Below are 15,605 nucleotides of genomic sequence, written 5' to 3' on the forward strand. Positions count from 1 at the left end.
AACTTTCATCATTGCCGTGATTCACCTGAATGAGGAGTCGCATGGAACAGGCTGTAAAAAAAAAACAAGGTGTGAAGAAGGAGAGCGATGGTTGTTTATATGCAGTGTCTGAAGTGGAGGGCAGTGAGGAGAGAGATGATGCACAGCATAGCAAGAGATAAACACAGGAGATGGAGAGGGAGATTGACGAGTGAAATCAGCAGCATGATTAATGTGACAACCTTTAAGCAAAGGTTATGGATCCGGAGGGAACACTAATGTCTAACACTAATGTAGGACATGGAGGAGAAGCAGAGTGGGGAAAAGGTCAGGAGTCAAGTGAGGTGCAAAATTACAGGAATGCCCCATTCTCCTGGTGTCCTTTACTCTGTGCTTCTAGAAGCATTCATCTCAACCTGTGCTTTATTTTGTTCTCTTTAGTGATGATACTGAATATAATATTTTGTGACCAATGCGACATAACATACTTGCAATTCTACATACTTCTGTGCTAGTTTTGTCAGATATACAGTAAAGTGGACCTGGAAATGTAAGTTGAATTACCAATAGAATTATTTAACAGCAATACTTGTTAACATGGACTTGTTTGAAGGCCCTGAAACATCAAGTCATAAGTATTTATCTTCAACGTTCAATATTTATGTTTAATTTCTATTATTTATTTAGCCAGACATTGTGTTCATGTTAGCCGATTACTGGGCTTATTTTGTTTAGTTTAGCCCTCATTTTGCCGTCACAAACATGTGACGTATTGTTTCCATAGATTTCGTCTTCGGTTGACACAGAAACTATGGTAGTGGTTGGATCAGTTCACGTTTTTTCACAAAGCTGAAAGAAAGTCAACTTGTACAACCGCGTCAATCTCATCCATTCTTGTAACTATATTTTTCTGTTTCTATTCCTGAGGTATCGCTGCAGCAGTTGGCTCGCTAGCTATGTAGGAAGGCGGAGTCCCCTTGCCTGTTATCTGATCAGTCGACTGTTTTTCTAACCAGTGGAAACAGACGTCAATGAGCGACTGTGGGTGGAAAAATTATTTTACCCGCTGTTGAGTCTTTTTAAGCTGAAATGAAGAATATTGTCAAACAGAACTTGTCTTTTAAAAGTATTTATTCTCTGGCCAGAGAAGAGGCACAGTTACACGGAGTCACTCAGACTCCGTAGAAGTGTGCGCTCCAGATTACAATTCGTACAGAGTTATAAAGAGACTGATCAAGGGTGGGGGCCTGTTCCATCGTGCAGATAAAGCACCTCTTATATGCAGGCCGTGCTGTTAAAGAAATATAAGAAGTGCTTTATCTGTGTAACAACAGACACACAGATGCATACGTGTTATCCTTCAGGCATAGAACCTGTGAATATACAATAGGTACTTGTTATCCAACAACTGGAAGAAGAAGATATGTGTGCAGGCAGTCAGCTGCATGGATCACAAGTTACATGATGCAAGCTTGTTTCACAACAAGTTATAAATTCTATTTCAAAAGAATATAAAATACTTATAAGAATATAATATTTCCATTACCAAACAGCAAGATACATTTGAGCATGTATGTTAACACAAAGGATGAAGATCTACTGAGTTCAGAGCAAAAGTACAAGTGCTTAGGCATTTACACAATATACTTAGTAGAAATATATACTCGGTAGAAATTTTCCATTACACGACATACCAAACCTATTTAGTTCGATTCAGAGCTGTGGGTCCAGGCTAACTCTCCGTCACATTCGATTTAAATGTTGCTGAATCATGATTAATGTACACATAATGTGGCACGTCTTTCCAACTGAACCAGTCAAAGCAGTGAGACAAGCACAGACAGTCATGTGTCATACCCAAAACACTGTAGCACTCCATCGCCCGTAGTAAGAAGCTAACTGAGATGATTTGTCTTCACTGCCTTTAATGATTCTAAATTGCCTTAATTGTAAAATCCTTGGGGTGTTACGGTGGCTTAGTGGTCTAAGACGCATTGGCACGTAACTGTAATGTCTCTTGCTTGAATCTGGTCAGGGGACCTCTGTTGCATGTTACGTTGCAAAAATGGCAACAAAAGAGAAAATAAAACGTCTATTAAAAAGAAGAAGAACAAAGGAATTTATAATGCTAAGAGCCTCAAAAAGCCATTAGGAGAATAAACAAAACAGTGTTTACTGTAGGGACAGTCACAGCAGTGAGACCTTTAGCATAAAAGAGAAACAGCAACAACAGAACATAATTAAATAGACTTTAAATTACAGCTTTCTATGAATAGATAGATGCACATTAATATACTGCGTATGAATCAGGTTTAGTCAGCGTACCATGTAGCTGTGATGTTATCTGTCATCCACAGTGATGCCCGTCTCCCGCGACTGTGACTGTTCTACAGTATAAAGGCAATAAGCTCAGAGAATGACAGTAAAAAGGTGTTTAAAAAATAGTTTTTTCTTAATGCTCCACGGGCTGCAGCGGAGCAACGGAGAGAGATCGAGGCTGTTACATTGTGAGGATAAATCAGAGAAGTCAGCAGACTGTACACAGGTAGAAGTTTTACATGACACAAAAGCAGCTGCTTCAAACTCTGACTACACACACACACACACACACACACACACACACCGTGTCTACCACACTACATCCCAATAACATCAGTCAGTTCCGCTGTTGTACTGGGACATGGTCTGTCTTTACTTATTTACTGCTCTCTGTGTTAGCCTTTGCTCTCAACAACTTTCTGCCCGGCTCACAGAGATATATTGTTTTGCTTGTCCCTATTGTCTGGCCCACCCGCAAGCACCTGCAAGGATATCCAACTCCCACACGTGCAAGTCTTGATGAGTGAATTCAGTTCATCTGCTTCCAAACACCATACACTCAGGCTGAAAGTACAACGACCCTTATAGCAGCATGCAATCAGCGAGAAGCAGTGGGCTGAAATTGTGTCATTGAAGTTAATTACAGGCAATTAAAACCCAGTTGTCTGTTGCTCTGACATTGGCTGGGGATAAAACCGTCCCTTTACGGGTTTAGGGGCTGTTATAGTGACAACATTCACAGGGAGCTGGTTGTTTTTTAGCCACACAGGGCTCCAGGGATGGAAATCTATACATTGGAAGGATTGTCATGAGATTATGTACAGACATTCAAGGTCCCCAGAAGATGAATTGTAATGACTTCGGTGATCACCGCAACTGTTCTCTATCGCCACCACGAGGGCTAACGCGCTTAACAAACATGTTAAACATAATAATAATAACACATTTAATTTGTATAGCGCTTTAAAAGGTACTTAAAGGCACTTTACATGGTAAAGAGAGTTCCAGAGGGAGGGGGCCGCAATGGAGAAGGCCCTGTTCCCCCCCCAGGTCTGGTGCTTGGACAGAGTAGCTGGGGGTAAGGAGGTTGGCGTCGGTAAACTTTATACCTGCTCAACATCATCATCGACATGTTTGCATTGTCAATATTGTCATTGTGAGCGTGTTAGCATGCTCACATTAGCATTTAGCTCAAAACACTGCTGTGCCGTACAGCAGGACTGTTGACGCTGTGTCCCACTACATTGGAATTGTACAGATTATTATTATGTATTAATCGTTAGTGTAAACTCTTTTAGCAGTTAGTACACGGCTAATAAACATACTAAACTCCTAATTAATGCAATTTGAACTGTGACTTCAGAACGCTATCGCCAGTTATCTTTTGCCTACTGATGTGCAGTTTCATTACCATCTGCAATTAGCTTGGATGCTTTCCAGCTGTGATTAGCCCCCTCTATTCCTTTGTCCATCACATTGTGGGTGAATATAGTCCAGCACAATCAAATGTCTATAGCATGCATGCCGACTGTTTTGAGTATACTTTCTTTTGAGCACATTAAAAACCTTAAAACGAACAAAACAAACCTTAAAATAAATATCATATTTCTTTCTCATGGTCACATATTTATCAAACTCTTTCCATATCCACGAACTGCATCTATTCTGCTTCATAATTGTCTGCAGCAGCTCTGTCCTCACCATTGCTTGCTTTAGTTTCCATTTTTATCCACACTTTTGAATTCCTCTTCGATCTCTGCTCAATGGCCCCTGTTTAGTTTGTGCTCCAGTGATATCGTTCTGCTGGTGCTGCTGCATTAGAGATGAGTATTCTCGGGTGGAATGAGCTCCAATATGTCTCCTATCCAATATTGATCCATGATTACCGAGAGTTCAACAGGGTTCTTGATTCCAACCAAGCATGTAATTGCAGTACGGGACAGGGGGTCAAATCCTCCGCCCCCAAATATTTGTAATGACCATTTACTAAATACCTCCAAAAGGTAAAAGAAAGCTTCGGTTTGCAGTTGATTGTGTAATAACTGACCAAGTTATCATGTGCTTTTGCTCAAAATGTACACACACGCAGGTGGCAATTCTTAAAACATGCATGTGAATTGTCTTTGGCACCCGAACCGTATCGCTCTGTACACCTTAGTTCTGTTTTACTGATACATCCTTCATTTAGCTAGTTGTTTAATAAGACTTGATACGGAATATACTGAGAAACAGTGTTTGAGAAATGTGTCTCTTCGGGTTGGGTTGGTCCAACCCCCAAAGTCTGACTGAAGATTTCACCCTTGACCCCAACACAAATACATATTCTGGGGAAACGGATGCGGCTCCGTCACAGTATATATTTAAGATGTCTAATTCTAGCTGCTTCCTACAGTACGTGCCGATATTGAATTTGAATTGACTGTAAGAGTGGTACTGATGATAACACAGGCCAGCAGTAAGAGAAGCCTGATAGCTCTCCCCCACACCCCCTTCACCTTTGACAGCCATCTGTATCACTCAGGGAACACCTCCTCGAGACAGCTCTGCAGACCCACTGATCCTGATGCATTTTGACACTGATGGTGCATACAACTGACCTTGGGGATGTCGGATGCACTCAAACAACACTTGCTGCATGTGTTTATGTCCCAGAGACAGTCTAATGAGGATGTATCTGCAGCCAGCCAACTCCAGGAGCAAGTGCCAGGATGCAGCTAGTGCCACCAGGGCTGTAATCACAGCTTCTTGCCTGACTCACGTCGGGTAACTTTGTCAGAGGCGACGATTCCTACGGCCCTGTTAGGACAACTCTTCCCCAGATAAATTCAAGACATGTTTTTGGCATTCTTGTGGTTTGTTCAGTTAGATACAGTCAAGTTGCTATTTGTGAGCTTGAATACACTCAAACATTTTCCTGTATTCAGTGTGCGTTCACTCCCAAACCATGTTTGTGTGATATGCCCTATGCTCTGGCAGATTAATATTCTCTCAGTGTACTAAACCGGTGTCGTGTTTTTGGGTTAGTGTCGGGCAAGTTTGATTGGGATTAGAGAGATAGTTTGATTATGGTTCAATAATAAAAACGTATGCCACCAATAAAAGCCTTAATGCACAACAGCCCACAACAACTCAAACGTTTGGAATTGAACCTGCTTTTGCCAGAATTGAATGTAAGTTTCCATATCTCACCTCAACGTCTTTTCCACAGTGTGACTTGTACCTCATAGTCTTGTTTCACTTGTGAATAAATAAAATAGCTTTTCTCAATGTTCACATGATTGATATGAGAAGAGGTTCCCCCTCTAAAATTTACACCACACACAGCATATTTTTCTGCACGGAGGAAGTGCTGATAATTTACAGCCTGTCATCACCTGTCATGGCCGCAATAAAACACAACTTTGCTTGAATTTTATTATCTTGATGATTTGGAAACTGATGAGAACACTTAATAAAGTAATCCCTTTTCTTGTCAGGCTTCAAGTAATGCGTTTGTGTCCGGTAAGCCAGTGCACGGACTAATCCGCATCCTCTGGGGAACTACTGGCAGCTACGGCCGTGGCTTAGGTGTGTGCGTGTGTGTGTGTGTGTGTGTGTGTGTGTGTGTGTGTGTCGACACAGAGAGGCGACTGTTTGTCCTAAACAACAATAGTGGCTTGAGGTTAGCCTAGATGCTGCAATAACACTGGTTATATCAGAACTGGAGAATATTTCTTCAATGAAAGGAGAGCAAAGAATAGAACTGAAAGCGTTTCTCGATGGGAAGATGTATTTGCTCTTCTCCTGACTGACTTTGGCAAGAGTTTGATCGACAGATCCGATCACTTGCCCTTTATCAAACAGTTTCAAATGGTTCTGTGTAACAAGCCACCTGGCGGGTAAGGTGACCAACAGTTTGAAACCCGAAGATATTCGGTGAACAACAATATACAACAATAATAATTGTGAAATCCTCATGTTGGAGAAGATAGAAAGAGAGAATGTTTGGAAGAAGAATTAATCCATTATCCGAAAGGTTGGCGATTAAATCAACAGTGTAATTGTTTCAGCTCTAGAACAGACTCCTGAAGCAGACTCAGACTCTGATAATGGCCATGATGTAATCTCAGCGTTAGAGCTGATTTAGCAGAACTGGTAAAGACAATAACATAATAAGTAGTTGTGAAAAGAAACACATTACAGTCCAAGCAAACAGTATAGCCCCCCCTTAAAGATAACCTGTATGAAGATTTGGGCAACACGCTCCAGTGTGAATCCAACCCTGAAGGACAAGAAAGTGTAAGCACAGGAGACTGTTTGTGTAGCTCTTTTAGTTCCACTCCTGGGAGAGAGGCTGTGTGGATGTGTGTTGTGCCGAAAGAAGTGAAGCAGCATCGAGAGCAGCTTTGGAGTCAGTGTGAAATCTCAGCGCCACACTCCACTTTATCTGCCCTCACTGTTCTCTGGGGAGGGGGGGTTACGTCATTAAATATTCACCTTGCACTCACAGGACATCACCTTAGGAAAGGTTTACCTGGCCAACACCTGTCCAATATTTGTTTTCCATCAGAGTGCACTTTGACATACCTGGAGGTCTTCAACCGTGGCATTAAGGGCAGCTGAAACCCCCTGTGTGTGGGCTGTCACTCTCAAGCCAAATACCAACTCCATAATCAAATGTGATTGTACCCATGCAGCAATATTTGACATTTTGCTTTTTTGTTTTAAGCACTTTGTGACTTTTGGCTGTGAAAAGCGCTATATAAATACATTTTACTTTCTTTTACTTAACATGTTACTCTCTTTGAATGTCCCTTTGTTGACACTGCCAAAAACGTATCAATCTATTCCAATGTATTCTATATCTATTACGCAAATGATTGGTAGGATACCCAGTTAAAAGTGCAACAAATTTAAGGCACCTTTGCTGAAACCTCGTTATTTTGAAACAGTGACATGTTTTGGATTTAGTTGGGTCAGTTTGACTCACTTTCAGTGTGTCTATGGATTCCCAATATGTCTTGATTCCCAATTATTCTCCATGTTGGCAGGTGGGAGAAATCTGTGGAATGGAAACGCTTCTAGTTCAATTCTGTAAAATCTTTACTCTGGTGCAATTTTAAAGCAACATATAGAAACTGTAATGATCTCATTAGTGAGATTTTTCAGTTTGCCAATTAGCATTCGACCTTGAAGTTTCACACACAGACAAAAGTCACCATCTGTCAGCACAACGCAGGGCAGCCCTCTGTGATGATGACGTGCCCACAGCTCTCTAACTGTGTTTGTTTTGGCTGCAGGAACTTCTACTACATCACCATGTTGCGAGACCCAGTGTCCCGCTACCTGAGCGAGTGGAAACACGTCCAGCGCGGGGCCACGTGGAAGACCGCCCTCCATATGTGCGACGGACGCTCGCCCACCCAGGACGAGCTGCCCACCTGCTACAATGGGGACGACTGGTCCGGTGTTACCCTGATAGACTTCATGAACTGCCCGTCCAACCTCGCCAACAACCGCCAGGTCCGCATGCTGGCTGACCTGAGCCTGGTGGGCTGCTACAACCTGTCCTCTATGAACGAGAGCCAGCGTAACCACATCCTCCTGAGCAGCGCCATGAGCAACCTGAAGAACATGGCGTTCTACGGCCTAACCGAGTTTCAACGCAAGACGCAGTACCTGTTCGAGCGGACGTTCAGCCTGCGCTTCATCGCCGCTTTCACGCAGATCAACAGCACGCGAGCTGCCAACGTGGACCTGAGCGAGCCCGTGCGCAGACGCATCGAGGAGCTCAACTATTTGGACGTGCAGCTGTACGAGTACGCGAAGGACCTGTTCCTCCAGCGTTTCCAGTTCACCCGCCAGAGGGAGCACCAGGAGGTGCGCTTGAAGAGGCGCGAGGAGAGGCGTTGGCTGAGGGAGCAAAAAGAGCAGGGCAGGCCGTGGTCGCCCAAACACAGAGGGGGAGGAAATGGAGGCGGGGGGAGGGGAGGAGGGCTGGAGAAAGGGAGTGAGGGGGACTTCCCCGCCACCACTGAGGACTACACAAGCCAAGTGGCCCGTTGGTGAGGCTCTGGTCTTCAGAGAGAGGAGCAAGAGAGAGATTCCTCACAAACTTTATTCAAACCTTTGACTCTCTCTCTGGCACATCCTCTGTCTCTCTCTTTCTGCCTCACCATTAATCTGTCTCCTGCATCCGTCCGTTTCTCAGCTTCAGTGTGATCCGAGTGCTCTGCTGTTTCTTTATGAAAACTGCCAAGTCTGTGAGTCTCACAGCAGCTCTGCCTTGGAGTGCCCTTTGGTGTCTTAAATCTTTAAATGCTGTTTATACATTTTTTTTTCGTCATTTAATTTTGGCCTTGGTTATTTCTCGTTGGCGGAATAAGACAGCAAACTGAGGTGAGAGAAGAAGAAAAAACAAAAACGATCAAAAGACTGCATTGCTTTTAATTTTGAGATTCAAAGCAAAAGCGATGAACGTCATTGAAGCCTTTTGTTGCAACTGGTAGAGAACCATTTGAATGATGTAGTTGTAGAGGAACTGGTGGTTGCATGTCACACGTTAACATTATAGTGCAATTCGGGAGAGCGATTTCCAAAAGCTGCACTGTACTGAAAGCCAAAGTCAATGAGACAAATTGAATTCAATGAGAATGAAACCCTCTCTGCAGACCATGCTGTATGCATGCATGTTTTAAACCAAATTACAGACGACTATTTGATGGTGTGAAGGTTATAGTCCAGTATTATTTTCTGAAATGCAATACTTTGCAGACTTCAACACGTCTCCCAAAGATAACATGTAGACACAAAAAGCCAATCGCACGGCCACAAAGAGTGCATCGTGCTGTGCAAAATAACTTTTCTTTCTTTTTTTACATGAAAAAAAGGGAGACAAGTTCTCTGTGATGAGAAAAGCATATTTTGTGAGTAATTCATTTTTGAAGTAGTGGATTGCGGAGATAAAAAGGTTGGTAAATAGTACAGGTGATGAAATGCGTCAGTGTGGCCTGACTGTGAATGAGATGATCAGCATTCAGCTCTCACGCCCCTCCCCGTCACACTGGTTGCTTTTACATGTTGGTAGAGCTGACGGCATTGCACTGTGGGCAGCGAGAGCGCTTCAATGCCAGCAGAGCACCAGCCAACAAAACACCAGCCTCAAAGTAGTTAGAAAAAAACGTGTCTGTCATTTCTTTTTGCCCGGTAGTTTCCAGTCCTTCACATCCAATCAGCCTGGCGACACGTGAAGATGAAAGAGGGCTTGTTTTTCATCTGCTTAAATAGGCTTCAGTGATGCTTTTCATGCCTCTTATCTCTCATTCACTCAAAATCCCTGCTTATCAAATTAAATGTTTACTAAATGTCAACACTGAAGTGGTACTGCTGCTACTATTCTAACAGTCATTTCTCATTTCTTCTGTGATTGCAGTTACTTCTAAAATACCTCAGAGGGCACAGTTTGTTATTTCATCTCAAAGAATCGCCCGTGTGTCGTCTGGTTTGAATGATTCATCGAGCTTGTGCAGTGAATGTGTTGAATGAATACAGGTTAAAGCTGTCAAGAGTTGTATTGGTGCACTTGTCTGTACGGATGCACTTAGTCTGAGTTCAGTGAGTGTGTGGATGGCTGGATGAGAACAAGGACTAGGTGTATAGCACATTGATAAAACTCCAAGTGTTTCAAGAGGAGCTACAGCTCTGAATATTGAATCGTTTTTGTGTACTGAATTCATCAAGTTTGTGTTGTAGCAGTGAAAAGGACAAATCATTTTAAAGACGCCATGGCAAATTATAAAGGGTCATTTTGGATTATTTTTGTCTCCATTTGATGCTACTTTATACATTCAAAAGGCCCTTTAAACTCCACTCCATTCATTTGACAGCTATAGTTGCCAGTTACATTGCAAATACATGCAACATGACTTATGTTGATCATTAACAATAATCCACTTATATAAAATACATTGTATATATTCTGCTTAATGCTAAATTATGCCATATAACATTAAATATATATGACTAAATAAACAACAACCAAAGTTTTTTAGGTAATAAATCGTCAAACTCTGCTCCATCAGAGCTGTTTGGGTCTTGGTTTTATCAGATTCCAGTAACTTCAAATACTAATACATCATTGAAAAAACACACCGTGCAAGTAATTCAATTCGTCAATTACATTCAGAATCCTAAGTGAAATGAATTAAGTGTAGGACCCCATTGCTCATAGTAATAAGCTGATTAATAATATGTTTCAGGGACCTTTTAGTAAAAGTGAATGCAGGATAATTACTTTTATGTTTTCACACAGGCCTTTTTCAGTGAAGGCATTTCGACCTGTCAGAAGGAAAGCACGTGTAAATAATCAAATGAATGATGATTTATATAAATTAAATGGTATTATCACTTGATTTTTATAGCTATTACACCAGAAGGATTTATTTTGAAAATGATAATTGCCAAAAGGACGTTTATTCTGGAAATTTCTTTTAATAAACCAACACGCAGCACTGCTGTGTGACAAGCTGTAGGAATTGCAATGTTCCCCGGTGACAGATGGCACGAGCACCGCATGAGCAGTAGAGGTGCTGTACAGCTATTAATGAAACACTTGTTGTAAATGTGCTATATACCCAAGTTTGATTATATATACATATATATTTGTGTGTGTGTGTGTGTGTCTGGCTGCAAAGTCGCTGAGGTGTGTCTATTATCATGTCTCCGTGTGTTTCTGTCATCATAAACACATGTGTTGCGCTGCCTTAAAGCGTCCTGTGAGGTACAGTGCACAGACTGATCCCTCACAGCGATTCATCCGGAGAGGCAGAGCAACGAAAGGAAGCTAAATTGTTAAGAATGTTAAAAAAATGTAAGTGTTTAGGTGTAATAAAGCTACTGTGACACCACAGAGATCCGAAAATAACTAATTAGCACACTTCCCCCTCCCCTCCCGCCTGCAATTAATGGTTGGCTTGGAAATGGTAACTGCTGAGTGATTCTTGTGTCAGACGGTTCATTTAATAGAGAAATGTGTAATTCATATCTCTAGATTTTGAAAGAGAGTGTTGGGAAGTAGGACGTATGTGGGGAAGCAGAGCGAGCTAAGAAAAGTCCCCTCAGTTAAGATTGCAGTCAACGGGCCAGATGGATGGCACTCCTGTCACTTTGAGGCTCACAGCGCAAACTGTTGAGGTCTGTTCGCTCAGAGAGTTACATTGTTTCAAAGACCACACATTTTTCTACATTTTCGATGAAAGAAAAACATGTATGAAAAGTGAAAAAGAGTAAGGATGTTGAAGAGTCATTTTAGAGTTTAACACCTAAACCCCAGTCTGCATGCCATGTCCCACGATCTGTCCATTCATTTGAATGAGGTAAGCATTCACAAAAAATACTTAATCAAACCAAAAACATGTACTTGCGATAATGTCCTCAATGAGCTGAACATTTTGAACATAGAAAATTAAGTTCCTACATTGAATGGTGTTGATGTAGTTCAGTGCCAAAAGAAGAGGAAGACCAGTTCAATTAATTTACTGTGCATCCATTTCCTTAGCATAATCAACTATATAGACATGTTCAGGCTTATTGTTTCTGTGACTTCTTAATATTTGTTTTCACCAAATGATGTCCTAAAAGACTTTCCCCCAATTTTCAAATTGTAAAAGTGAAAACTCTCATACTATGGTGTAAATAAAGTGATGGGGGGGGGGGGGGACAGTCTGACATTCCCAGAAAAGTGTGACATGCCTCTTTGTTAGGAGCATTTTAATGAACTTGTACTGCCACTTCATATCTCTGAGAGTCAGATTTATCTGTATTTATTTGTTTCTTTATATAATTTCAATTGTTGCTAAATAATTGGCTTCATAAAAATACCAGTACTACCAACACCTCAGTTGTAATGGAAGAGAGCTTTCTTAGTGTAAGAATTTCTATGTACATGTTTAAAGTCTTGTGATGAAATGAAACAGTCTAAAATCCTTTTGGCGTGTAATATTTAATCTGCCATTTTTTTCAGAACTGAAAAAAAATGAGTGACTTCTGCTTAAGATATCTGAAATAAATGCATCGAATGGCCATGACATTACAGTGTGTGTCTGTTTTATGTTCTCAAGCTAGATATCTACCACCGATGAATATATGTTTGTGGGTGTTTTGCAGGAACGTCTGTCTTCCAAAAGAGAAAGAAACCCAAGAAAGCAACTTTAAGGTCCTAGTAGGGAGTGAGATATTTACAGTTCAACTATGTTTTTAGCCCATATGTGATCTTGCATAGATATTTATTCCTTTATTATGTTGACTGTAATTTACTGTAATCGTGTCAGTCAACAAATATGGAACGTTGTCTTCTGATGTAGACAGAACCACCTGCAAGACTCCTTTGCTGACATCTTTTTTCATCTGGCAAAAGATCAAGAAGGCGTTACACAAAACAAATGTTTAGACTCAGAAATAGCCGTTGGCACACGATTACTGAGTGCATATTCATCTGATCATTTCTTCCGATGTGAAGGAATAACAAGGTAAGCAGGTGTCTGGTGCTTTTATCAGGCCTAATTAAAGATGAGCACATCCAGTGCTTCTCTCACCGGCGTTATATTTTCTCTTATTTCAATTTATTTCAACTCAAATAAGCAAGAGCAGCATTACTTATGGGCCAGATGACAATTGAAGAATATATCTGCAGATACAGTGATAACCTCACACATTTACTGTAGCGATTTACTGATAAATGGCTCCCAGAAAAGCAGCGTGAAATGTAATAAATGTATTATTTTATTGTTATTAGATCACTGATTTTTTTAGGAAGTTTAGGATTAGGATCTGATTGGGAAGTGCAAGAATATTGCCAGAAAAATACATTCCCATTCACCATTAAAGCAAAGTGACATATCGAGTTAAACTTGGTGTTTTCCAAAGCACACTTCACGTTATCACTCTGTATACTGACATGCAGAGACTGCTTCCCTCCAGGTTGTACTGTATGGCTGACTCAGCGTTTCAGCTATAGTGACTGCAGCAAATCATCTCCACCCAGATGGTATGACTGTATTATTTTCTATGTTTAACTGTAGACAATGTGTAATGTCTGCAAGAAACAAATGCACCGTCGCTCAAAGACAGCTGCTTTACTTTCTGAGCTATTAAAGTCAGCACAAAATGTGATACCTGATACTGATGTGAAAACATTTAGAATGAACATCCTTATGAACAGCGATTACATTTAACACTTTATTCAGATGGGCAACAAAATAAGAAATGTTCTTTGTTTTTACTGTTCAATAACATAATCAAAATAAAACAGTTCACAAAGAATCACAAGATCAGATCTACTGTAAAATGATCTTAGAATCACAATAATGTTAGCATAAATAGAAATTCCTAAAAAAGACCAACTTTGCCTTTGTTTAAAGTTCATATTCACATTAATTGGGTTGATCTGGACCAGGCTGAGCTTGTAGATATTGTCAGATCAGAGAACAAGCACGACTCTGAATATTGATATTGATCCTCATTTTAACATGCAGGTCATCTATTTACCCACATTGCACACCTTCAGTCAGCAGAGGATGGGCTACAGCTTGCATCACAAAACTAACACCTCACTGTTGGGTTTCTGGACCAGCGTGCACCCCCTGTTGAGCCTCTAGGTTTGTCAATTTGTGAAAATATATTTTAGAGAAGACTGACATCTACAGGCCGTATAACTGAATTGCTGCTTATCTTGTGTCCCCTGATTATTCTACTGGCTGTTAATTCCTATTAACACTCAAGAAACCCCCAGTTTTCCTTGTGACATTTTTTTTTCCATCAATAATAAATGGAAGAAGAAATGTGTCTCTTATCCTCAAACACAACCATCAGTTCAGCTTTTCTTCCTTTACAGTTTTTACCACTAGATGGGAATGTTGCTCCTCACAATTAAATGAGCTGCAAGTGTACAATGCGACCAAATGCTTTACATTGTGTTTATCAGTAGTGTCGTGACAATAAGTACATAAAAAGCAAAGTATTTCCCCCATCTTTTCAGGTATTAACTAGCAGTGACTTCTCAAGTAAGTACCATTTTAAGTTCAGCAGGTTGACTGAGTGATGAACAGCAGTTTATGTTGAAAGTATATGCTTGTTAACCCACAATGCACAGCTTCATTTTGTAGTGCACTCAGAATGTGATGTACAGACAGTGATGTACTAATTGTGTGTAAATAACATGAAATGTGAACAACAAACAGGGTATAACGGTAAAATAAATGAAAGCAGGGATTGCTGCATTCTCTTTGTAATTATATCTGAGTCATCTGAGTGACAGTGACGTTTTCCTCAAAGGGAGCAATATGGTGACCTTTCCCTGTGGAACTTGATGCCACATCTCCAGTGTCTTGAAGGGATCTGTCAGTCTGACAGGTCAGATTAATCTCATCTACTGCTTCAAGAAGCCAGGAGAAAAATAAAAAGAAAGCAATCAATCAATTAGTCACAACTGGTGTGTGCGTATGTGTGTTTTGCATGAGCAAAAACAAGAACTTTATGTCAAGTATGGGTAAAATGTTACATTTGCCACACACAAAGGTCATTTTTGAAGTACAAAATGAATATGCTAAATGACATTGATTCATTTGTCCCCCCCCGAATAAACATTGACATGCCACTCAAAGCATTCAAAACCTACATTTGTCCTGTGAATATTTTCATGTTTTTCAGTTAAAAAGCAAGGCAGGTGCTCCTTATACCATCATCAGCACACATACATTGCTGTAAGACTGCTATAGCTAATGATGTGGAGCATGACCATCACTGTCACACTGTAAAATGACAGGCTGCTGATCTTTTTCTGTGTTCAGACGAATGGTTCACACTCACATATAGTACCAGTGTAAATCTACTGCAAACAAGGTGGTGCTCTTCATACTTTCGGCCTATTGTATAAAGAAAAAATAGCCATCAGGGGCGCATGCTTTGTAAAGTCTAGCACTAAACAGATAACACAGAATGTGGCGCTGACGTAGATTATTATTGGAGGAATCTGTTATTAAAGGTAGTAGAGAAATCTCCCTCCCTCTCACCCGCCCTGACTGATCTTATCTGTGTTAGCATCCATCTTATTTGACCTTGAGCAGACCAATAAAGCTGGGCTTCTTACACGGATTATACAAGTCACAGGTTTTCAGTACAACTCTTATAACAAGCCTTTCATTATCATTATTTCTCATACAAATAATTTGTATACACAACTCTTCAGGATGGGCTACTTCATCAGTGATTAATACAAATTATAGGGAACAATATTTACACCACACTATTATGAAATTCATATTAATATACTT

General features: G+C 40.7%; 1 protein-coding gene across 1 annotated transcript in view; it reads left to right on the top strand.

Moving 5' to 3' along the window:
- The window catches only part of hs6st3b (heparan sulfate 6-O-sulfotransferase 3b), a 54,464-nt gene extending 45,835 nt beyond the window's left edge, over nucleotides 1–8,629 (top strand). The window contains exon 2 of the mRNA XM_076107143.1: nucleotides 7,578–8,629. Coding sequence (XP_075963258.1) covers nucleotides 7,578–8,346 — 769 coding nt within the window. The 3' untranslated portion in view covers nucleotides 8,347–8,629. The remainder of the gene's footprint in view (nucleotides 1–7,577) is intronic.
- The last annotated feature ends 6,976 nt before the right edge of the window (nucleotides 8,630–15,605 follow it).

Source organism: Anarhichas minor, unplaced genomic scaffold (assembly GCF_050575085.1).
Source record: "Anarhichas minor isolate MPS153535 unplaced genomic scaffold, ASM5057508v1 ptg000004l, whole genome shotgun sequence".
Classification (NCBI taxonomy): domain Eukaryota; kingdom Metazoa; phylum Chordata; class Actinopteri; order Perciformes; family Anarhichadidae; genus Anarhichas; species Anarhichas minor.